Source organism: Phyllobates terribilis, unplaced genomic scaffold, assembly GCF_046119375.1.
Source record: "Phyllobates terribilis strain yellow unplaced genomic scaffold, ASM4611937v1 Scaffold_3__8_contigs__length_932513732, whole genome shotgun sequence".
NCBI lineage: Eukaryota > Metazoa > Chordata > Amphibia > Anura > Dendrobatidae > Phyllobates > Phyllobates terribilis.
In genome coordinates this window covers 404,561,585-404,588,352 of record NW_027362763.1, presented here as the reverse complement: position 1 = coordinate 404,588,352, position 26,768 = coordinate 404,561,585, and the positions used below count along the sequence as shown (strand labels likewise).

The 26,768-nt window shown below is 41.7% G+C and overlaps 1 protein-coding gene across 9 annotated transcripts in view; it reads left to right on the top strand.

The window, feature by feature from the left end:
* Positions 1–18,165, top strand: part of FILIP1 (filamin A interacting protein 1) — a 320,170-nt gene extending 302,005 nt beyond the window's left edge. For 8 of the 9 annotated variants that reach the window (XM_073675575.1, XM_073675577.1, XM_073675578.1 and 5 more), the window contains 2 exons: positions 7,436–7,657; positions 12,695–18,165. In XM_073675575.1, the coding sequence (XP_073531676.1) occupies positions 7,436–7,642 (207 nt within the window). In that variant the 3' untranslated portion in view covers positions 7,643–7,657; positions 12,695–18,165. The remainder of the gene's footprint in view (positions 1–7,435; positions 7,658–12,694) is intronic. The other variant, XM_073675579.1, reaches the window with a different exon arrangement.
* Positions 18,166–26,768: the final 8,603 nt, after the last annotated feature.

Sequence of the window (26,768 nt, the reverse complement as noted above, 5' to 3'; positions counted from 1 at the left end):
TCAGGAGAAGTATGAGGGAGCTGAGCAGCTCCGGTAAGGAACCCTGCGCCACCTAAGGCGGAGGACGCCCCAGTGCTCAGCACTTTGTTACAGCATGGGGCCCTGTGAGCAGAAGCACAAGAGGGGGGGCCCCGACTGGGCCCGGGCTCACCTTCTGTATTGCTGCTCACGGAGCCCCATACAGCAGTAAGGGCAGTGATGCCCTGATGGTGGCCCTGCACTAGATACACATATACACAGATTTAGTGAAAAAAAGTTCATGGGTGGGATTCTTTAACTAACAGAAAGGAGAGCAGGAGTAAAGAGACAAAGACCTGCCCCCACTTCCTGTAATCCATCTCAGAGTGTCTGCTGCTGGAGATGGATTACACTGGACAACAGGCAATAGGTAGCAAGTTTGAAAAGGAGAGAGACACCAAGTGGTACTTTGAGGTGATTATTTAGGGGTAAGACAATAGGATTTTTTCATTTTTCATTTTAACCCCTTCCCACCAGACAGTTTTCATTCTTGCGTTTTCATTGTTTCCTCCCATTCCTCCAAGAGCCATAACTTTTTCATGTTTCCATCCACATAGTAGCATGAGGGCTTGTTTTTTGTATCCATTTTACCACACAATGTACTGGCAAACAGGAGATACTGTTTTTTGCAGGGTGAGCAGACATCTTTATTAATCACATTTTGTTATAGATGCAACATTTTGATTGCTTGTTGTTTAATTTTTTTGCAGCATTGCGGTGACCATAAAAACGTAATTTTGGCGTTTTACTTTTTTTTCTCCTTACGGTGTTTACCGATCGGGTTAATTAATTTAATATTTTCACATATATTATGGAGTCAGTAATATCAAATATGTTGAAAAAAAAGAGAATGGACAGCAGCTCCAAAAACATACGTTGATCTAATGCCTCTCAGCAAAAATATCTAAAACTGAACATGAGGTTCTTAGTTTAACATTCTGATCAGACTGTATGAAACCCACTGCCACATCACGGCAAACCTCTTAGTGGGAGTTTTGCCAAAGAGAGGTGTATTCAGGCACCACACCATATATCACTTATCTCAATCACCTAGCAGTATCTTGGTTTGCATATCCTATGATTCATTAGGTGGTGCAGGCAGCCAAGTCCATATATATATTCAATGAAGAAAAAGTTGATAGGCAGCACACACCGAATCATGGGTTAAAATAGTCCTTTATTCCTATACAAGGGACTTCATAGGGGACGGAAAGGTGTCGGGGAAAACAAACAGGAGAGAGGTACAGAGGACTGCGGCCGTTTCGCAACCTTTTGGTTCTGCTACAGGACCCTGTTGGTGCTGTGTGGCGGCCATTGTTGCTGTGGCTTTGTGATGGTGGGGTGGTGCGGTCTGGAGTCATGGGGACCCAGTCTTACAGCAGAGTAGGGACCTACTAAGAGGTTTGCTGTGATGTGGCAGTGGGCTTCATACAGTCTGATCAGAATGTTAAACTAAGAACCTCATGTTCAGTTACAATGATCTATGCCTCTCGGCAAAAATATATGTAGGATTTTTTGGAGGTGCGGTCCATGCTCTCTTTTTTTGTTTTGAATATCAAATATGTGTTTTTATTTTTTTAGATATTTTTAATTTTAATGGAATAAAAGGTGATTTAAATGTTTAGGTTTTTATTTGATATTTTATTTTTATTGATATAATTTTTTTTTACTTTTTACTATATTTGTTAGTCCCATCAGGGGACTTGAACCTGCGATTATCTGATTGTCTGGCACACACGCAGTGGGAAAAATAAAGTATTTGATACACTGCCGATTTTGCAAGTTTTCCCACCTACAAAGAATGGAGAGGTCTGTGATTTTTATCATAGGTACACTTCACCTGACAGAATCTAAAAATAAGAAACAGGAAATCATATTGTATGATTTTTAAATAATTAAATTGCATTCTATTGCATGAAATAAGTATTTGATACAGTAGAAAAACAGAACTTAATATTTGGTACAGAAACCTTTGTTTGCAATTACAGAAGTCAGACGTTTCCTGTAGTTCTTAATCAAGTTTGCACACACTGTAGTAGGGATTTTGGACAACTCCTACATACAGATCTTCTCCAGATCTTTCAGGTTTCGGGGCTGTCGCTGGGCAACATTGAATTTTAACTCCCTCCAAAGATTTTCTATTGGGTTCAGGTCTGGAGACTGGCTAGGCGACTCCAGGACCTTGAAATGCTTCTTACAGAGTGACTCCTTAGTTGCTCTGGCTGTGTGTTTCGGGTCATTGTCATGCTGGAAGACCCAGCCACGACCCATCTCCAATGCTCTTACTGAGGGAAGGAGGTTGTTGGCCAAAATCTCACGATACATGACCCCATCCATCCTCGCTTCAATGCTGTGCAGTCATACTGTTCCCTTTGCACGAAAGTACCCCCAAAGTATGATGTTTAACCCACCATGCTTCACGTTTGGGATGGTGTTCTTGGGATTGTACTCATCCTTCTTCCTCCAAACACAATGAGTGGAGTTGATACCAAAAAGTTCTATTTTAGTCTCATCTGACCTCATGACCTTCTCCCATGCCTCATCTGGCTAATACAGATGGTCATTGGTGAACTTCAAATGGGTCTGGACTGGACATATGCTAGCGTGAGCAGGGGGACCTTTCGTGCCCTGCAGGATTTTAATCCATGATGGCGTAGTGTTACTAACGGTAACGTTTGAGACTGTGGTCCCCGTCCTCTTCAGGTCATTGACCAGGTCCTCCCATGTAGTTCTGGGCTGATTCCTGACCTTTCTCAGAATCATCCTTACCACATGAGGCGAGATCTTGCATGGAGCCCCAGACTGAGGAAGATTGACAGTCATCTTGTGTTTCTTCCATTTTTTAATAATTGTGCCAACAGTTGTTGCCTTCTCACCAAACTGCTTGCCTATTGTCCTGCAGCCCACCCCAGCCTTGTGCAGGTCTACAGTTTTATCCCTGGTGTCCTTAGACCGCTCTTTGGTCTTGGCCATGGTGGAGAGGTTGGAGTGTGATTGATTGTGAATGGACAGGTGTCTTATACAGGTAACGAGTCCAAACAGGTGCAATTAATACAGGTAATGAGTGCAGAGTAGGAGGGCTTCTTAAAGAAAAACTAACAGGTCTGTGAGAACCAGAATTCTTGCTGGTTGGAAGGTGATCAAATACTTATTTCATGTAAAAAAATGCAATTTAATTATTTGAAAATCATACAATTTGATTTTCTGGTTTTTATTTTTAGATTCTCTCACAGTTGAAGTGTGCCTACAATAAAAATTACAGACCTCTCCATTCTTTGTAGGTGGGAAAACTTGCAAAATCGGCAGCGTATCAAATAAATATTTTCCACACGGTAGCATTTTCTCAACCATATTCATTAGGACACTCCCAGTTACCACACTTATAGAAATATATGTGCTATTAACACCCAGAAACTTATGAAGAATTTGCAGTCATCATTGGCCCCGATCTCCTCCCTCTCATGTCCTGACTCTGCACTGAACCATTATCATGAAACATTGCAAAGTGCCCTGAATGAAGTTGCATCTCCTACACATAGAACAACTCGGCACAGTCGGTGGCAACCCTGGCACATGCTGCAAGTACATCTTCTACAGTGGTGCTCCAGGTGTGCCAAACGTCTGTGGAGAAAATCCAATCTGGCCGAAGATTTCATCCATTATAAGTTTATGTTTAAAACATACAACTCTGCCCTTCACCTCTCTAAACAAACATACTTCAACACCCTTATCACCGCACTATCCAATAATCCTAAACGATTCTTTGACATTTTTCATTCTCTCCTCAATCCAAGAGTGCAGGCTCCAACCACCAACCTCAGCGATGACAATCTGGCCAGTTGTTTCAAAGAAAAAAATCGACCATATCCGACAGGAAATTTTCTCTTAATCCTCTAACATTATACATTTTCCTCCCTCCTGACCTGCATCTAGCTCACTTTCTGTCTTTGAACCGGTCACTGAAGAAGTAAACAGGTTCTTGCTTCTTTTCGCCCTACTACCTGCAGCAGTGACCCTATTCCCTCACATCTCCTCCAGTCCCTTTTCCCGGCTTTCACCACTCACCTAACTAAAATTTTTAATCTCTCTTTCATCTGGCATCTTTCCTTTCTCACTCATTTAAACATGCGAGCATTCACCCATTACTTAAAAAAACATCACAAGACCAGAACTGTGCTGCTAGCTACAGACCTGTCCCTAATCTTCCCTTCATCTCTAAACTCCTGGAACGCTTGGTCCATTCCCGTCTAATCTGCTATCTCTCAGATAACTCTCTTCAATCTGGTTTCTGCTCTGTACACTCTACTGAAACTGCCTTCACTAAAGTCTCCAATGATCTACTAACAGCTCATTATGCTCTGTTCTATCATCTTCAAAGATACCGCTCTCTTTTGGTTCTCCTCCTACCTATCTGACCGCTCCTTCACTGTATCTTTTGCTGGCTCTTTTTCCTCTCCTCTTCCCCTTACTGTCGGGGTTCTTCAAAGATCAGTCCTAGGTCCCCTCCTCTTCTTCTTATATACTGGCCCTATTGGACAAACCATCAGTAGATTTGTTTTTCAGTACCATCTCTATGCTGGTGGTACCAATTATACATATTGTCTCCTGACATCACCCCTGCATTACTGTAAAATACCAGTGACTGTCTTTCCACTGTCTCTAACATTATGTCCTCACTTTATCTAAAACTGAATTTGTCAAAAACTGAACTCCTTGTGTTTCCTCGCTCCACTAACCTACCTATTCCCGATATTGCCATTCCCGTGTGTGGTTCTACCATTACTCCCCAGCAACATGCCCACTGTCTTATGGTCACTCTTGATTCTGATTTTTCATTCACCTCCTATATCACTTCACTCGCTCGCTCATGTCACCTACACCTCAAAAACATTTCTAGAATTTGACCTTTTCTTACCTTTTGACTATGAGAAAGCTCTTACTGTATCTCTTATTCATTCTCGTCTTGACTATTGCAACTTCCTACTAATCGGACTCCCTCTTACCAAACTCTCCCCTTTCAAATTCATCCTGAATGCAGCAGCCAGGATCATATTCCTTTCCTACTGCTACACCGATGCCTCTACCCTGAGTCAGTCACTGCACTGGTTGCCCATTCGCTACAGAGTTCAATACAAACTTATCACTCTTACCCACAAAGCGCTCCGTGGTTCAGCACCACCCTACATCTCCTCCCTCATCTCAGTCTACCACCCTACCCATGCCCTCCGTTCTGCTAATGACTGAAGACTAACATCTTCTATAATCCAAGCCTCCCACTCCCGTCACCAAGACTTCTCACGTGCCGCGCCAATTCATAGGAATGCACTACCCAGGACGATTTGATTACTCAACAATATCCACAGTTTTAAGCGTGTCCTAAAAATGCATGGGTCCTCACTCCTTTTGGTATCTGATTTATGCGTTACTCTGTAATGTCTTTATTGTTTGTAGAAGTCCTCTCTAAAATGTAAAGTGCTGCGGAATATGTTGGTGCTATAGAAATAAAAATTAGTATTACTTATTATTATTATTATCATTGTCCTTTTACCAACAATTCCTGTTTCTTAAGGGTTATAATTCCAAGAGCTCTATCTCACACACATTCAGATCTCTTTTCATGTTCACTCCTCTCACACAGACACTGAAAGCTAGACAGTCCCTCAGTCCCTGACTCTATAATAGTTCTGGCTGGGCCACCCTTCCCATTGTCCATTTCTCATAGTCCAATTCAATCCAGCATTTTGCCTCCAGGCCATGTATCAGTGCGATAGGGCAACTAGACATTATTGTAGTCCTTAGAATGATCCTTTTGGTTCCCACCTTCAGCATCTGACTGCTGTCTGCCCATGGTTTGCGCTAACAGCCCTCATCCACACTGGTTCCCAACCAGCTTAATTGTTCCAGCAGCTCTTTGTAGACTTGTAGAGCTAGCCATTAGAGATGATGATACACCTCAGTCATTACTGGTCAAGAAGAAGCCCACACTAAACTCTTTCACATCACAACTCTATCAGCCCAGGACCATCTGCTAATTCCACATCTATTCCAACACACCAGGCCTCACTAAGCTAAACTCCCAAGTTGCGTTCCGCTCCAATATGTGGCCTCTTCCCACAGCTCCTCACAGGCCTTTCCATAATGTCTGACCCCTGATCCAACATTCAAATCTAGTAGTCTTTCAGTTGTTCTTTGCGTTACAACAGTGGGAACAGTTAATCTTTTCCTATCACTTGACAGTAATAAGCTGATCAGTCAGTAGGTGATTACCAGGCTGAATTCTATTTAAAAAGGGTTGTCTTTATGAGACAATTCCCTCAAATAGTTCAGTATTAATGTCATATGAAGATATGATGTATAACAAACCGTAGGGGTGCAGGAACAATAGAATGGAAATGGATTTTATAACCAAACCACACCTAAAACTCAATGAACTGTGTTCTTCTTTATACAAAGTATGCACTTTGTGTGTGGGTGTAATAAGAAGCGCGTCGCTGCACCCAATCTACCGTCATCTTGTACACATCTGCCAATACGCTCCCAAAAGGATCTGAAATCCAGTAAACCAATGTGACTATTAATATAATGTGACATAACAGAGAAGACATAGTTTACAGTATGAGGAATGTGAAGAAGGTTTATTTTACCATGATTGTGGTTCCAGTCTGATTTACTTCTGACCTAAATGTGGTCGCCTTTTCTTTCTATTGTGTATGGAGAAATGGAGATGCCAACTCCTCTATCAATCACAAAAAGGTGTCCCAGCCAGTAAATTTGGTGTTGCCATATTCACAACAACCCATACTGAAAAACTATATCAATTTTCATCCCATATGTTGAATTCTGTAAAAAGAAAAAGAAAAACTATGTGAAATGTGACAGCTGGCCTCTTTAGATCCTACATAACATTTTATTAAAGTGAATTAGTAATTTGATATTGACTTATTGTTTAAATTAAGTTTTTAAACAATTTTTTTAAAGAATTGTTGGTGTCGTTTCTTTTCATTTTCTATGTGACTGTCATTGATGATTGCTGTTTTCTCTCCGGCCACTGAGCCTTGGAATTGTCCGATCACTTTTCATTAGTCTTCTGTTATTTAATAACAATGGATCCCACAGTTTGCAATAAAACAGCAATAACTCTTGAAGGGTTACAGAGCATGCTTGCTAAATTCTCCCATACAATCTCTTATGTCCAAGTTTCCTTAGGGGGCTGTAAAACAAACCTCTAATTTAAGCAGATTAAGCAATTTGGCCATGCACCTAAATATCTTCAAAAATAGAATAGAAAAATGTAAAAAGGAAATATAAAAAAAGATTAAGAATGTTTGTTGTAATTGTTAGATTTTCATTGTATAATACACAGTTTGTCAAGGAGTTTTATTTACCTCTCGATTAATATATTTCTCTATTTCTTTAGACACCACAGGATGGGTCAACCCAACGCCACATCCCTACCCGCATTCCCATGTCAAAAGGTATGAAAGCAGTAAAGCCAATAATGGCAGTGCCAGGAGCAGGAAATCTGTCAAAATTTGAGCCACGTGGCGAGAGTCAGTCTATGAAAATAGAATTGAAGAAATCGCCAGCCGGCAGCTCTGCCCCTCTCGGAGGGGGGAAGGGCTGAGGCTAAGCCTCAGGGGTATGTGCAGGTGTTTCTGCTACCATTAAAAGCAGTTCCCTGTTTATCGAAGTTGATAGTTTCATACTAATTCTATTACTTCTTTTTCATCGCTGCTGTTCGAAAGACTGGCAGACCGATGAGCAGTAGACTTTCTCAAGTGATGGCTACACGTAACAAAAATTAAGAAAGATAACCATGTGCCTCAAAAATTAATTCTGAATATGGATGTACTGTAAAACATTGTCCACAACAATCCCATAGGGTTGACATTAACTTTAATTGGTACCCTTGTATCGCATTTCCGTAGGCACGGCCCAGAAAATGTAGACCATAATTCCAGTGTATACAATTGACAGGTATTATTATATCCTATGTATTTGATTTATGTAAAGCAGCAACTTTAGAAAAAAAAATAAAAATCAAATTTATTGGAAAATATTTATTCTTGCTTTCCAATGTTTTACAGTCTAAAATATTACTGTACATAATGTTGTTACTGATGCATGCCAGTGATGATGGCATGGAGACGTATATGACTTTGCCCATGTGGAATGCTTACATTGACTGCTGTATACATAGTTTTCTACGTGATCAGCATGTATGTATATTATCTGTATAGCCTCAGAGTTTGCTTTCCGAAATCATGTGAAAACACTGCCATCTCCTGATGTACGGAGGAGTAACTCCACTTCTACTGCATGTTAAATTTACTTTTTGTATTCTGTCTTTTATGATTTGTAATATACTTGTGAACCATGTATTTATATTAAGTAATGCAAATTGTATTTTTTGCTGGATTTGGAAAGCAATCATGACAACTGGGTCAGTTATTGTGTGTCAGCTATACTGAGAAAATGTGACATTTGTAAGATATAAAGAAGGTCACACATAGTGAAATCTAGTCCTAGAGCAGCGGTCTCCATCCTTTCTTACCTTGAGAGCCACATTAGGCTCGGAGAGAGGTTTGCGAGCCACATTCAAAACCCACTAAGTAGTGACATCCAGCTCCCCTCCCCCCACACGCCCTTGACAGTAGTGATAATGGAGCTCCTGTTAGGGCAGGGTCACCCGAGCGTAGATTCTCTGTGACGAGGGAATCTGATCCATTATAGTAATGACACTACTACAATCACACTCTCATCTGAGTTTGATCCGAGTGTCAGCTTAGTGTGATCTGATTCTCTCCGATGAGAGAATCGTAGCACAGGTGAGGAGAAGATGGAGAACAGAATGTCTCCATCTTCTCCATTGAGTAAGCCTGCGGAAATCGGACTGCACTCAGATGTCATCCGAGTACAGTCCAATGTTTTCCACGTGCCCATAGACATTAATGGGTGAGTGGCTTCCGATTTCGGAGTGAAATCTCAGAATCCTGCTATTATTTTCACAGACAGATTTGCTCAGTGAAAGAAAATCAGTAATCAGCACTGACCCATTAAATAACATTGGTCCGAGTGCTATCCAAATTAAAATCGGATAGCACTCGTCCAATAAATACAGTGGTGTGAGCGAGCCCTTACATGTATAATGACAGCCAAAGTTTTCCCATAGAAATCACACTGAGGCAGGATACATACATTCTGGGGTTCCCACCTTCACCCCACTCACTATTCTCACATTAAGCCGTCCCACCACACTTTCACATCCAGCTACAATCAGAGTAGTAGCCTGTCTCCAACATACCATACTTAATTTATCTCTCCACTCCCAAGACCAGTATACGTCCATATAGATCTGCTCATCTGTGTGAGGCTCCTCACAAAAGTCATGATCTGGAGACCTGCTCTTCATAACTGTTTGCTAGACCAGGTGCCAATGTACCAAGCTGGCAGACAGCCGCGAGCCACACATCACAGGCCCGCGAGCCACAGGTTGGGGACCCCTGCCCTAGAGGTTGGTATAGGAATGGAGTGCATGTGCTAATCCACAAGTCCATCTGTGCAGAGCCACAATGGGGACAAGTGTTGTATCCTGACATAATTGTGTCTTTGGAGCACCTTCTTATTATAGTGTAATATGTTACTTGGGTAGCAATAAAGAAGACATTTAAAGGCTTTTAAAAATCCTTTAGTTCTAAGTATTCCATTAAGATAAACTGATCACAGGGTGTCCCGCAGCTAGGACCTGGTGTCTGTGGCACCATGGGAAGCCCAGCACTATTCTACAGGATTATGATGTTAGACGCACTCGCCCATATGGCCCAGTTTCATTCACTATTGTAATGATAAATTGCTGAACAGAAGTGAATTTTCACTTATTTTCTTGTCATTATGCTTTCACTGTATTACACACATAAATAGGCCCCATCTTGTCTTGGCCTAGCCTACAACCATACCTAACTTGCATTCTAAAATTAGAGTTACAATGGTGATATGCCCACTCTCTTTCATTCTGCCTCAATTACGTAAATGTTTTAGCATCTCCAATATCTTCTGACTTCCATGGCTCAATGTGGTGTATTGCATGTGTTCATGTATTCTATTACACAATCTTAATGGTCTTCATTTTGTTTCTGGCTGCTAGGGCTCAGGTGCCCAATTTAAAGCACCTTGGCCATCACAAGTATCCTGACCATGAACCCGTACTGTCAACCTCTTGCAATTTGCCCCTTTTTTTTTGTTATTAAAATAATTTATACCTTGGCCAAGGCACAATGGCTTATTGGTACCCTGAACCTTTACAACATGCCATGCCCGCACCCATGTCAGTGTCCATGTCAGTGTCCATGTCAGTGTCCATGTCAGTGTCCATGTCAGCGTCCATGTCAGCGTCCATGTCAGCGTCCATGTCAGCGTCCATGTCAGCGTCCATGTCAGCGTCCATGTCAGCGTCCATGCTAGTGTCCATGTCAGCGTCCATGTCAGCGTCCATGCCAGCGTCCATGCCAGCGTCCATGCTAGTGTCCATGTCAGTGTCCATGTCAGTGTCCATGTCAGTGTCCATGTCAGTGTCCATGTCAGTGTCCATGTCAGCGTCCATGTCAGCGTCCATGTCAGCGTCCATGTCAGCGTCCATGTCAGCGTCCATGTCAGCGTCCATGCTAGTGTCCATGCTAGTGTCCATGCTAGTGTCCATGTCAGTGTCCATGTCAGTGTCCATGTCAGCGTCCATGTCAGCGTCCATGCTAGTGTCCATGCTAGTGTCCATGCTAGTGTCCATGCTAGTGTCCATGCTAGTGTCCATGTCAGTGTCCATGTCAGTGTCCATGTCAGTGTCCATGTCAGCGTCCATGTCAGCGTCCCATTGGATTGTCAGCTTATACATTGTCTTAAATGCTACTTTACGTTACTCAGTACACTTACGATACAGCACCATGGAAAATACTAATATATGAACTAATTTTTCTGAATGACTGTAACTCTGTAACTATTGTTCTTCCATATACTAAACGACTGTTATATGAATTGTTCCTATCCTCATTCCAATTGTAATGGGTCATTTTTATACAGGAGACTAATACTCTGGATTATGAGAGTTTTCTATGTAACCGAGTTATTTTCAACCTAAATTTCTACCCTATTCTACACCTGAATGCAAAATAGACTAAATTATTTCATACACTAGTGTTTAACCATTTTTAGTAAGCAGAAATTCTAGGTACAGAATGCCTTTGCTGATACTATACTATATATTATACCACTCTTTAGCTGGCCGTACTTGGTATAATATTTCTGTGTCTAATAGATGTTGAAGGCCGTTGGCTGCATCCATTGACCAGAAATACTCCATATCTTTGAAATGATGTAGTCTTCCCTTTTTTTCAAAATAGGGGAAGGATAATTGGCCTCGTCCAACACAAGAGAACATGTGAAAGGTTAGCCTGGCCCACCATACGATGTTAAGTTCCTCTAGTATATCTGGGCTATGACAGTAAAAGGCTCCAAAGGTCTACCAGAAAATAATTTAATTTTCAATTGTCCATAAATAATTTGCCGCTATGATCTATTTTTTGTGACTCGATTCACAAAAAGGATTTGACCTGATTGATGCAATTGAAAGGGTTCCTATACATTTCCTTTATGAACGGGATGGTTGTCTACTAGAATAATTTCCATTTGGTGGGCTCAAGGAATCCCATTTTGTCATAACCTTAGATGTTGGTGTCACATATCTCTATTTATGGCCCATTTCAAGACTAGAAGCATCTACAATTTGTGAAATACTTGTTTATCTTGATAGCAAACTTCTAATGTCCCAGACATATGATAGTAATATATTTTTTATGAATATATTAAGTCAGCCACAATACGTAGAGGAACAATATGTTTTGTGCTGTGTTTTTGCTGGATTGAAATAGAACTAGTCCCTCTAGTAAATACTGTATGTTGGTGGTACACATGTCAAGCTTAAATGCGGTATATTTGGAAAGCCGCATTTATTGTAACTAGCAATTTCTGACTTAGACAAAGTCATTCAGCATTGAAGAGGGCAGAATTAAGTAACTAAACTTTTTTTTAATTAAATAACTGATTGTAATGATTATTGATTGTTTTCAAAGATAAGAATCTTTGTAATATACTCTATTACCTTATTTTGTTTCTTTCTCTCCTAAATGCAATGTTGAAGGTGTTGTTTTAACCACCTTACTAGTTTATGCTCCTTTAGAAGCTGCTTTGACCTGCTGCTCTAGTAAGAATCTATACTCACTATTTACAAACTCTCTCCCTGTGTGAGCCTCTTTGCTCCTCTACCTCATTCTCACACAAGGAGACAGTTTGTAAATAGTGTTTGAGTAGGGATTCTTGCTACAGCAGCAGTTCAAAGTAGCTTCTAAAGGACCATGAACAAGGCTATTAAAAAAACATTTTCAGCATGGTGTTTGGGAGGGAAGGAAGAAAAATGAGGTAATAAATTATGTTATAAAAAATCATAACTCTGCAAAGCCTTTTATATGTGTATACAAAGCTTAGTTACTCTTTAAGAAAATATGAAGCCCAAGCATGCATCAGACTTCACCTTAACACAGAGGAAATGCTTGGAACATGATGGAGATGGAGTCGCTATTAACTGTGATTTCCTAAACGCTGAAAAACATGTTTCTTTTTCTCTTTATAGAAAGCATTGTTATCCATCAGTTTCGCATGAACACTAGATGATGTGTGGAAGGGAACATGAATTTATGCACTCCTACTGAGCAGAAATATTTGTGGAGATTTTCTGGATCGCACACTGAGACTACATCTTCTCTTCTTTTTATGCTACTGACACATCCAAGAAAAGATCTACCGTATATTTTTTTGTAAAATTGCCAGTGTTTGAAATATATCAAATTTACAGAATTTTATATTTTGTGAAAATTCAATTAATTTTTCATGACACTATTTCTGCAAGGTTTTTAACTTATTTTCTAATGTTTTTACGCTTTTCTTCATTGTATATAATATTTTTGTATGAAATCTGACCAGCTATCTGGATACAGTCCTCCTAGAGAAATGGTATAGTGAGAAATTATTATTATTCCAACATGCGTACCATATCTCTGTTGGCTCAGCCAATAGTCATGATGGGGTGAATGTGACATTTAAAAAGAAATGAATACAAGTAAAATGTTTGGTGTCTGCATGAGTGTGAGATCTTTCTACTCAATGTATTTCAGGAAATTGTGTCTTTGTTTTATAACACTGTGTTAATTAATTGTTGCAATCAGAGTTGGTCCCATTAGCCCAAGATGACTAAATAGAATATCTTTTATCTCATTTGTTACAATTTGTCAATGATATAACTGTAGTAAATAAAAACATGGCCCGCACATCCCAGACTTATACATTGACCTATTGCGGCTAACCAAAAATTTACAAAACTGAACACAAGTTTTTTAGTTTAACATTCTGATCAGACTGTATAAACCCCACTACCACGTCACGGTGAACCTCTTAGTGGGTCCCTTACCATTAAGGTGGGGCGCCATGCAGTTGTGGCACATCAGTAGGAAAAGCAACTTGGTACCGCACAGCACCCACCCATGCTGCATGGCAAAGCTCCATTGGCTTCAGGTCACACTACTCCACAGGAACAGCACCGAAGCAGAACTGGGCAACCCACAGCACCAACACCAAGTGAATAGCTCTAAAAAACTCACCTTGCATATGGTCTAAGACTGAGAGCTGGACCAAAAATAGACAGAACCCCTCTAATAGTCTCCTGTTAATTAAAAATCAAAAAGACAAATTGGAAGGTGGCTGGTACCAAGAAAAATAGAAAAAAAGGGGACAGTATGCAAAATGCTAGAGCAGTAGAAAAAAAACAACATGGACTGAAACCATGCAGAAGGTGAGTCTTATATCTCTTTTCACTTGGTGATGGTGCTGTGTGGTGGCCACGCTAGCTGAGTCATGAGGATTTTACCTTGCAGCTGTGGGGCACCAGGTCGCTCCCCTTGGTGGGTCGCTTATCCTTCAGCAGTGGTCGGTGCATGGTGCCGCACCTTTCAGGTCAAGGACCCACTGAGAGGTTCACCGTGACATGGCAGTGGGTTTCATGCAGTCTGATCAGAGTGTTAAACTAAGAACCTCGTGTTCATTTTTATAAAGATCTCCTTAACTGCAATAGATCAATGAATATGTTTTTGATGGGTGGTCCATGTTGTTTTCTACAGCTATGAATAATTTGTCAATGAGCATTGATATCTACAAAGGTGCTTGGAAGTAAGTCAAGAATATAAAATCCATTATTTCAGGATAAATATCCTTCTAGTACAGGATATAATAAAGTGTCTTTTGTACCATCTATTTGGGTGTATTTATAAAAAAAAGATTGCTGTCAAAGACAGAATTATCAGATCTTCCAACTGTCCTCATTACATTATAGGATGACTGTACAAACTACGGTAAGTCCCGCCGCTCGGTGCTTCACGGCGGGGCCAATCATTGATATACACCTTACCACCTGCTTGTTGCTCCTCTAGCTCCTCCCCCTTATTTGATTGACAGCTCTTGCTTCATAGACCCAGAGAACGGAGGAGATAGATGGAAAACAAGCAGGTATGAATGATTGGCCCCATCATGAGGCACCGAGCGCCTGTACTTGGCTTGAGCAGTCATTCTGTGCTCAGAGTCCCTTTAATAGGTTGTCTGGGATTTGAAGAATTTAAGTAAACAGGAAGAAATGTGATAAAATTTGAAAAAATAAAGATTTCTCTCCGGATAAATCCAGTGACACTCCAGTGGTACCTATTTTTCTATGTTGATTTTTCTGTTGTGATGAGGTGCTGTACATCCACAGGATCGCTGTAGCCTCAGCAGTAATGCCAGCATGTATGGTCTGAGACCTATTAGGCTAGTGGTCACATTGATGCATTGAATATCACCGCTGGTGGAAAATCAACAAACAAATGAGGGGATGCAGAAGTGGCCGTTGAGGTTCTTCTGATCTTGAAAACGGGGCTTTGAAATGTCTCTTTAGAATAAAGCAGGGGCCAAGCATGTGCATAACTGTTCTATTCATTGTCTATGGATCTGAATACCAAAAAGATAACCAACAACTGTTGGAAAAGCAGGGTATATATAAGCTAACTAAGAAACCAACAAGCAAAAAAGAAAAATATCCATTAAAAAATAACTTTTAATTTAGCAATTAAAAATATGTACCCAATAGTACAATTAGGACAAACTACACATATTGAGAAGAGATTCCTTATAATAAGGGGATGGTGGAGATAAACACATAGCAGTCAAAGATAAACCCTAAATAACCCTGGTAGAGGAGCTCCCTCTACCTAACAGCGGAAAGTTTTCACCCTAGGGGTTCAAGTGGTGTCCCCGCTCCACGACGGCTGTCCCTCACCTATCCCTGAATATCCCTACTCAAACACACAATAAAACACACAAAACGACCAGTGACGTCCTAATTGACGAACTAGATATATATCAATCACGCAATAGTTATGTCAATAGGGAACAAATACACAGAGATAGAAAAAAGGATCGCCTGAAAAATGAGGGCAATGCTAAAAAAAATTAAAAACTTGCAATGTATGCTGGTCAAAAAAATGATTTAAAAAATATATAGCAATGGACATATCTTATTTAAGTCTTTCTGAGGTCCTGGACTGAACTTCAGTTTGGTAGCACTTATTATCAGTGCACCTCTCTCCTTCAATATAACCTGTCCCCTGATGAGCCCCGCATTAATGAGGAGGGGGCGAAATGCGTAGGGATTATGAGACTACTCTGAAGGGACTTTTTGATCCGTTGATGATTTTGGGACTATATTTAAGAGACATGTTACCTGCTGATGACTCTATACCCATCTGAGGGACCACTACTAAGGGTATCTGGGGTGTTTTTGAAGTAACCTGTGAATGTGTTTTACTTCCTGGACCGGGTTCACACAGCCACATATTCCAATGGGTGGAGAACATAATGGACAAGGAGGAGGAGGAGGAAAAGAGCAGAGATTCCCTGGCATTGCCACTGCAGAGAAGAACTCCACCCGTGAGGATAAGAACACTTGCTTGGAGTCCTACTCCAAAACTTGTTGCAAGCAAGAATAAATGAGTTCTTATCCTCACAGTTTGTAGTCCTTTGCAGTGCCAGGGAATCTCCGCTCTTTTCCTCCTATTCATCATCCATAGGGGATGCAGGGAAATTGTGACATTCTGCACATCACACACTGTCGCAATTCATAGAGAGTGACTGCAGAATTTGCTTCTTAGACTGGACAACCCCTTTAAATAGCTAAGCGTTGTACTCAGCTATGTCCGGTAGTCCCTTCGACAATGAATGGATTGTCTTCATTCATGCACATTTTTTCTAATGGGGCATTTCAGAGTCCCGTTCTCAGGACTGTGGGGGTACTAGCAATCCATCCTCAACAATCAGCAATTATCACCTATATTGTGGATAAGCGATTACATGCCAAGTTGTGGATAACGGTGGCTTTCAGACGCACTTGCTTAGTATTATTAAGATCTCGGTGAGATCTAACATTCTAACATGTGCTCCCGGTGGATCCTCTGATCTAATACTGGAGATACCGGGGATGGTGTGGTAGAGGCCACGTGCACTACTGTCCGGCCTATCTTTCTGATTGGCTGCTGTAACCTAGAGATAACCTATACCATGTACTGTCAAGCTATTTCTAGATCACACCGGCAGAGCTTCCGACTGCACATTTTACACGCAAAGGAGAGACCCGTCAATTACTAGCACCGGCGCTGGGTGGAGCCGGGCAAGTTTAGTCTCCGGCTATGGTTCATAGCCAGATCATGAAAGTATATTTTCTCAGAAACACCGGGGCTTTTCAGAGAATTATATACCTGGTTGCAGTCGCGCAGCTAGGCTTTGATTTACGCTGCCCGCGGTTTAGGAACCATATATTGCGTGACATGTTCCCTTTAATTTCATAGTGATTACCTCCATAAACAAATTAGATTTTCTGATTAAAAGTATTTAGGAATTTATCCATATTGACATTTTCATATTGAACCTCTTTTAAAATGAATTTGTCACCAGGTTTTTGCCCCCTAATCTGAGCAGCATAATTTAGAGACGGAGACCCTGATTCCAGCAATGTGTCACTTACTGGGCTGCTTGCTGTAGTTTTCATAAAATCACAGTTTTGTCAGCAGATGATTATCACTAGAGGACTAGTAAACCTGCTAGTAATCCACCACTAATTGACAGCTTTCTGCCTATGCACAGTGTACCACTCTGGTATGGGCAGGGGTTATACAGAGTAAAGAAGGCAGAGAGCAGATAAAGCAGGGATTTTACCAAAACTTCAGCAAGCAGCCCAGTAAGTGATACATTACTAGAATCAGGGTCTCTGTCCCTACATTGTGCTACTCTTAGATGGATTACCAAAAACCTGGTGACAGATTCTCACTACAACTGCAAAAAAACAGTGAATGTCTAAATTTTAGAAATAATTGGAAGGTGCTCATAATGTTGTGATGAGTTACCGATGTCGCAGTGAGACCTGCAATTCCACCATGGCTGCCCAAGCTAAGGATGCAAATGACATATGATCATGAAGCCATCATTTTCCTATTGCTGAATTTTAATTGTTGTTCCCTTGTTTGTGAAAAGTCACAACAGTTGTGGGACTGGAGTTGTTCTTATGTGTTCTGGTATATAAAGAAATACTGGATTGTGTGACTTCTAAAAGCATGAAGCATGGGTGACGTACGTTTAGTGCTGGCTCCAGGATGTAGAGTTACTGTAATAAAACGATAGATGCTGTGAAGCTGCAGAGGCGGCAGGTGTTTGTATGGAGATTTCCCATCATGAAAGCTGAGCGGATATCTAATCAAAGGTATCTAAAGATAGATGATCTAGGACGGCAGGTGACTACACTGAGCGTTTCTTGGATGACAAGAGCTTTAAATAAAGCAGATACTGAATCATGAAGATATTAATAGAAATCTCAGCAATGCGGCCCATTAATATGGGTAGTCCACATCCATCCTATGTGTAAGTACTGTATATTACTCAGCCGCAAATATGTATAGTATTGTCACCTTTATTCTTCATATATGTACACCGTTCAAGGAATTCATGTAAAATAAACTCTTCTTGGTACATTTATGGATTTGTCATATATTTAATGCCTTTAATTGTTCCACCATTGCCCACCCCAGGCTCACCTGGTGCCCAAATTTTAGTAGTTTTAGTGTTGCATTTTTTATATAATTTTAAAGAGGTTGTCCGGTCATAGCATATTGATGACATATTCCCAGAATAGAAGAAGGAGACGGTGTCCAAAATCAGGTGAAAAAACTTCAAAGCTCCATTTATTCTGTCATAGATGCGACGTTTCGACCAGCCATAGGTCTTTTTCAAGCATACGAAAGACCTATGGCTGGATAAATGGAACTTTGAAGTTTTTTCACCTGATTTTCGATGCTGTCTCCTTCCTTTATTGAGGTTTTTATCCAAGTGGACTCTTTGGGATTTCTGTGACTGTGCATCTATACTTGGGCCTGGGTCAGAGTTGCCAACCTCCTACAAAAAAAATTCTGGACAACTGAACTAAAATTCACAGATGGCATAAAATTTTTACGGACATTTAACATGCCCCTAAAGACCACGTCCGCTTAAATCACGCCACAAAATGACCAGAATAGGAGCTAGAGGAGATACTTAGAATTAAATTACAGGACAGGAGAAGTGGTACTGTGCAGTGATATATATATGTCTACATACATATACACACTGTAGGGTTTAGTACTCAACCACTTTTGAGGTAGTCACAGGAGTCAGTTTCTTTAAAATGTCCAAAGCAGGTTTATTCGGACTTCATAACCCGCACTTTCAAAGTAAATGAAGCACAGCCTTGTCGGGCACAAAGTGAAAAAACAGGAAAACAGTCCATACTGTGCTGTGGGTTCGCCTGCTCACAGTCAGTGTTCTGTAGCACAGACACACTGGAGGTTGTTACGCACACGTCCGGACTGACTGGCGTGAGCGTGGTTAGTGATCCCACTGGACCATGAACCGAGGAGTGCCTGGAGGGGCGTGACTAAGTATCAACTCGGTCCCACCAAGGTCGCATGGTGGTTCAGTCGACTCCGTGAACGAGGGAGAAACCGAGCAGAGGGACCAGGTGCCACTCCAGGTCAGACCCCAGTCACAGCTGTTGACCCACACCGGGGAATGCAGGAACAGGCAAGTTAGGCTGGCATACTGACAGGTGGGTATTGGCAGGCACTGCTGGCATGCAGACAGGTGGGCACTGGCAGGCACGGCTGGCATGCAGACAGGTGGGTACTGGCAGGCAGGAACGCAGGCAGGACAGGGACCAGTACAGACTGGGATACAGGAACAGAGCCGCAGGTGCGGCAGACAAGCAGAGCAGAGCAAAACCCACAGGTGCGGCAGACAAGCAGAGCAGAGCAAAACCCGCAGGTGCGGTAGACAAGCAGAGCAGAGCAAAATCTGCAGGTGCAGTAGACAAGCAAAGCAGATCAAAACCTGCAGGTGCGGTAGACCAGTAGAGCAGAGCAAAACCCGCAGGTGCGGTAGAGAAGCAGAGCAGAGCAAAACCCGCAGGTGCGGTAAACAAGCAAAGCAGATACACACAAGGTACTTACAATGAAGTAGTGAGTGGACACTAAACTCACAAACAGAAGTACAGAGACAACGAATTGGAGTTAGGTGCAGGTTCAGACACTGCAGGAAAAGGGAAGAAACGAACATAGAGACAAACAAGTAACGGGCTAGGACACTGTTCAGACAGGAACTGAACCAAAAACAAGATACAGGAACGAGCCTGGGAACTCAGCCCCCTGGATGGCGGAACAGACTAGAAGTCACAGATACAGGTAACAGGCCTGGGTACTCAGCCCCCAGGGTGGCGGAAACAGACAAGATACAGGACAGGACCTGGCAACTAAGTTGCACAGAACACACTGAAAGAAAGTGTTGCTCAGGCCCCTCCTACTTGGTGGAGGGGGTTTAAGTATCCAGTGACTCACAACAATAGGCTGGGGACGCATTAGGAGTGCGCACACAGTAACTATAAGAATCAGACAGTAACCGCGCCGCCGCACCTAAGCAATCAGACAAGAGACATGCACACAGCAGGTACTGGAGCAAAGTGTGCAGCCAGGACTGATAGGTGAGATGGCGGTCTTGCATGGTGGAAGGTGGTAAGCCATGCATGCACGCCGCCAGGGTTGTTACAGAGGTCTCCACACCTCCAGCCACAGACACTAAATGAGACACTCGGTCTCCATTTTATACATACGCCCTGGGGTGGGGATATGTGAGCAGCCAATCCTTCCCGTCTCTTATGACTGCTCGTAAAAACCGTCCCTGATACGCCCTATTAACCCTCTCAGCACTGACCGGCAGCCATCTTACAATACACGCAAACAGATACTGAGAATTACACTCAGTAATATACAGCTCAACACTACATAACATAAACATGTATACATAATATATCTGTAGCTATACAGTTGAAACCAGAAGTTTACATACACTATATAAAAGTGTACATATGCATGTTTTTCTCAATATCTGACTTGAAATCAGAATAAACCTTTCCTGTTTTAGGTCAATTTGGATTACCATAATTTTTTAATATTTGCCAAACGCCAGAATAATGGGAGAGAATGTTTTAAGGCATTTTTATTACTTACTGCAAAGTCAAAATGTTACATACACTAAGATTACTATGCCTTTAAACAATTCTGGACTGCCCATATGATGATGTCATGTGTTTGGAAGCTTCTGGTAGTTTTTTTGGCAACATCTGAGTTAATTAAGAGACACACCTGTGGATGTATTTTAATGCACACCTGAAACACACTGCTACTTTGTGTAGCATAATGGGAAAGTCTAAAGAAATCAGTCAAGATATCAGGAAGAGAATTGTGGACTTGCACAAGTCTGGCTCATCCTTGCGTACAATTTCAAGATACCCGAAGGTGCCTCGTTAATCTATACAAACAATTATACGCAAGTACAAACAAGATGGGAATGTCCAGCCATCATACCTCTCAGGAAGGAGACGGGGTCTGTGTACCAGAGATGAACGTACTGTGGTCCGACACGTGTATATCAACCCAAGGACAAAAGCAAAAGACCTTGTGAAGATGATGGCTGAAGCTGGTAAGATTGTGTCAATATCCAAAGTGAAACGAGTACTGTATCAAGATGGGCTGAAAGGCCATTCTGCCAGGAAGAAGCCATTACTCCAAAAGAAACATAAAAAAAAACAGATTAATGTTTGAAAATGCATACAGGAACAAAGACCTTTATTTTTGGAGACCTTGTCCTGTGGTCTGATGAAACTAAAATTGTACTTTTTGGGCATAATGAAGATTGTTACGTTTAGAGGAAAAGGGAGAAGCTTGGAAGCCTAAAAACACCATCCCAACTGTGAAACACAGGGGTGGCAGCATCATGTTGTGGGGTTGTTTTGCTGCAGGAGGAACTGGTGCACTTCACAAAATAGATGGCATCATGAGAAAAGAAGATTATGTGGCAATACTGAAGCAACATCTCAAGACATCAGCCAGGAAGTTAAAGCTTGGGTGGAAATGGGTCTTCCAAATGGACAATGACCTGAAGCATACTGCCAAAATGGTAACAAAGTGGCTTAAGGATAACAAAGTCAATGTTTTGGAGTGGCCATCAGAAAGGCCTGATCTCAATCCTATTGAAAATTTATGGGCAAAGCTGAAAAGGCAGGTGCGAGCAAGGCGACCTACAAACCTGGATAAGGTTACACCAGTTTTTTCAGGAGGAATGGGCCCAAGTTTTAACCAACTATTGTGAGAAGCTTGTGCAAGGATATCCCAAACGTTTGACCCAAGTCATTCAGTTTAAGGGCAATGGTACCAATTACTAATGAAATGTATGTAAACTTTTGACTTTGCAGTAAGTAATAAAAATGCCTTAAAACATTCTCTCTCTCTCATTATTCTGGCATTTTGCAAATATTAAAAATGATGGTAATTGTCAGGAAAATATTAGTATCAGGAAAATGTTCTTCCATATCTGCCTGACATAGATGTTCACCCCCTCCCTTATTTCCCTTCTGCTCAGCACAAAAGCCCCAATTAGCACACGCCTGAGAAATAGCTAATGCAAACGATGCCAGGCAAGGAGTGTTATAACTTTGTTAGGAAGCAAGCATCTTGCCTCTGAAAGACGCAGGAGGTAATTAAAACACAGACCTGAGATAGATTGACACCTACTCCCAGGCCAGAGTTTGGAGGAAAGAGGAAATGGTTCGTTACGTTCATAGGCACTCACAACAATTCCCGGCCACCAGCCATAGCCAGATCGACTCCGATATGAACTATTCCATACGTCCGACAGTAACGGGACCCATATGTGTAGTGACCAAATCAGCTCAGGAATGTATAGGTAGTTTTCCAGGGCTGTAACCAAAATCAGGGAGCTGTAGCACAAAAACACCAGAATGGCAGACTGCAGCTATGTGATATCTAAATAAAGATAAAATCATAAGGGAAAAAATTGCGTAGTTTGCACGCTTCTGCGATCAACGAGCGATGAGTTATCGCAGAAGTCAGCGTTTTTAATAAAAATGTACAGGCTGGAGACCGGCCCACATGATGTCACCGCAAGGGGCGTGTGGCCAGATCTCCCCTTAGGTATAAGAGAATCCATGGAGAAGACAGGAGCACTCATTGCCAGGGGGTAATAAGAATTATAAGCAACGGGTCCTGTTCAATAACAGCATATTCCAACTGGAGAGCCCCTCCTCCACCTATATTGAATCATCTCAGCGATCGTATAGTGTAAGTAAAGTTATCTTCTTTTACCCTGTTTATTTTATGTAACTGCGTATGTACTTTAATGTCTCCTTTGTAACATCCTTGTATATATTTTTCCTAAACACTGCCTCCCTTTTGGATTAAATATAAAATTTAATAGTTCTTTTGTGCTGTAATCATTCCCTTCCCCGAAGCCATATACGCTACCAAAACGCAGGCGTCCGGCCAGGCCTGTATTATATTTTAAACTCGGCCGGTGGCAGAGAGTATTAATAATTGGGCTATCGTGAAGCTGACAGTGTCCGTACAGAGGGAATATTCCAGGCTGTGGAACCCAGGGTGTTGCGCCATACGCTCACTGGTTGCTTACCGATACCTACGTAGAGAGTAGTCTGGATCGGACGAAAAACTGACAGCGTGACGGCACGGTGAGATATTGCGTGATCTCCCCGGTGTCGTCCCTCTGTGTGTGTTGAAAATTCCTGACAGTAATCATAATTGACCTAAAACGGGAAAGGTTTATTCTGATTTCAAGTTAGATATTGAGAAAAACATGCACATGTGTCTTTTTATTTAGTGTATGTAAACTTCTGGTTTCAACTGTATATAGTACATTATCTGGGTTCTCTATATAGCAATCACATCGCCTCAGCTGCTAAACAACATGATATATGGCTATTCTATATACAGAGCTGTATATAATAAACTGCACTGTACATTATATGGGATCTGGATAAAGAAATCGCACCACCTCAGCTGCTGCAGAACATCATATATGACTATTTTAATATATTATAGTCATATACGATGATCTGCAGCAGCTGAGGTGGTATACTTACTGCATACAGAACTAGTATAAGTACTGGACACAGACGCAGTCAGCAGCAGGTAGCAGAGTAATAGTATATATTATTACACACTATTGGGATGGTCGGTATCTGCTGCTTATCTTTGAGCAATTCAGCTTGGACAACATATTGCTACAGAGTCTGTATTCAGGTGGTGAAGAATCATAGAATGTTAGAGTTGGATGCAGGCTTGGACTGGCCCACAGGAGAACAGAAATCCTCCAGTGGGCCCCTGTGCAAGAGTGGGCCCCCACCCTCTTATATGAGCAGTACTTGGCACAATATACTTGAATCACTATGTACAGACAAAGGCAGCATCTTCATTTGAAGGAGCTGTACACTAATTTTTACTATCCCCCTAATATATTCCCCCAGGGCCCATAAGGGTTTTTGTAAATACCTTGCGTTGCAGTTACTGCCTGTGAGTGGCGCTATCGGTGGCCACTCACAGGCATCACGTGACCCCCGGCGGCAGCCGGCTCTGACATCAGCTGATGTCACGTCAAGTTGCGGCTGCAGCAGAGGGTGACTTACTTCTGCATTCCATGGTGAATACTGGGCTGTGGGCAAGGTTACCCCGCACATCACACCGAGCATCCAACGCGTGCTCTCCCTCTCTTCATTCATTGGGAAAGCGCGTGGTGGATGCTGAGTGACGTGCGGGGAAACACCGCCCATAACCCAGCATCCACTGCAGCAACCGCGTCACGGATGTCACGCCTCACTTGACGTGACTTCAGTGGCAGCTCAAGTGATGCCTGTGAGTGGCCCGCGGTAAAGCCGCTCACAGGCAGTTACTGCGATGCAAGGTATTTACAAAAACCCTTATGCTTCCTGGGGGAATACATTGGGGGGATAATAAAAAGTAGTGGACATCTTTAACAATCTACCCAGTTCATGGTTATATAAATTTGTGATTGAGGATAATGTCATGTTTGGATGTAGGTGAAAAGTGGGGCCCTGGAGTTGGTTACTGGTGGGCCCTTGGCTCTCCAATCCGACACTGCTTGTGTCTCTTGTATTCGGCAGCTCTGTGTCCCGGTCTTCAGTCTTCTATCAGGTAGTTTGTTGTGTAAGACATATATTATTTTAGTGCCCTGCCCCCATCACAAAGATTGGCCCCTATAACATTTGTAACGTAACTTGGGACAGGAGTTGACATTATGACACCACAATGGGTGGAGATATATGTGGTCTGTCTTCTGTAAATGGTGGACCCACAATTCCTGGTTCTACTTGTGGAGTATTAAGGGTAGTAATGATCACTCTCATCATTGTAACTGTGTAAAAAAAAAGTCAAGACAAAAAAACTCACATGACACTTTAATTTTCTTTCTTTTTACTTTTTATTGGAATAGCAATAAGCAACACTGTAATAAAAATATTACCGGCCCTTTAAGAATCTAAACCATGATCACAATGACTCTCAGGTCAGGCCCCATAGAGAAAACAGAACTAGCTGTGTTCATTGAGGACCGGCTGAGAGCCACTGGACCGAAAGATCCAGAGGAAGGCGAAGAAACCCCCCGGAGAGTTCTGCCTCAGGGGGGGAAAAAATTCCTTCCTGACCCCAGTTCTGGCGATCGGATATTTCCCTGGATCACATCTGTCCTGCTGCATATTGCTGTATATCTGCATGTATTATAAGCTCAGGAGAGCCGACTTGGAAAGGAAAAGACAAATATACCCTGCTCATAAGAGCTTACAATCTAATATACAATATACACACTGATGAGAGCATACAGACTAATCTACACCCTGCTCCTAGGAGTTTACAATTTAATATACAATATACACACTGCTGAGAGCATACAGACTAATCTACACCCTGCTCCTAGGAGCTTACAATCTAATATACAATATACATACTGCTGAGAGCATACAGAATAATCTACACCCTGCTCCTAGGAGTTTACAATCTAATATACAATATACATACTGCTGAGAGCATACAGAATAATCTACACCCTGCTCCTAGGAGTTTACAATCTAATATACAATATACATACTGCTGAGAGCATACAGACTAATGTACACCCTGCTCCTAGGAGTTTACAATCTAATATACAATATACATACTGCTGAGAGCATACAGACTAATCTACACCCTGCTCCTAGGAGCTTACAATCTAATATACAATATACATACTGCTGAGAGCATACAGACTAATCTACACCCTGCTCCTAGGAGCTTACAATCTAATATACAATATACATACTGCTGAGAGCATACAGACTAATCTACACCCTGCTCCTAGGAGCTTACAATCTAATATACAATATACATACTGCTGAGAGCATACAGACTAATCTACACCCTGCTCCTAGGAGCTTACAATCTAATATACAATATACATACTGCTGAGAGCATACAGACTAATCTACACCCTGCTCCTAGGAGCTTACAATCTAATATACAATATACATACTGCTGAGAGCATACAGACTAATCTACACCCTGCTCCTAGGAGCTTACAATCTAATATACAATATACATACTGCTGAGAGCATACAGACTAATCTACACCCTGCTCCTAGGAGCTTACAATCTAATATACAATATACATACTGCTGAGAGCATACAGACTAATCTACACCCTGCTCCTAGGAGCTTACAATCTAATATACAATATACATACTGCTGAGAGCATACAGACTAATCTACACCCTGCTCCTAGGAGCTTACAATCTAATATACAATATACATACTGCTGAGAGCATACAGAATAATCTACACCCTGCTTCTAGGAGCTTACAATCTAATATACAATATACATACTGCTGAGAGCATACAGACTAATCTACACCCAGCTCCTAGGAGCTTACAATCTAATATACAATATACACACTGGTGAGAACATACAGACTAATCTACACCCTGCTCCTAGGAGCTTACAATCTAATATACAATATACACACTGCTGAGAGCATACAGAATAATCTACACCCTGCTCCTAGGAGTTTACAATCTAATATACAATATACATACTGCTGAGAGCATACAGACTAATCTACACCCTGCTCCTAGGAGCTTACAATCTAATATACAATATACATACTGCTGAGAGCATACAAAATAATCTACACCCTG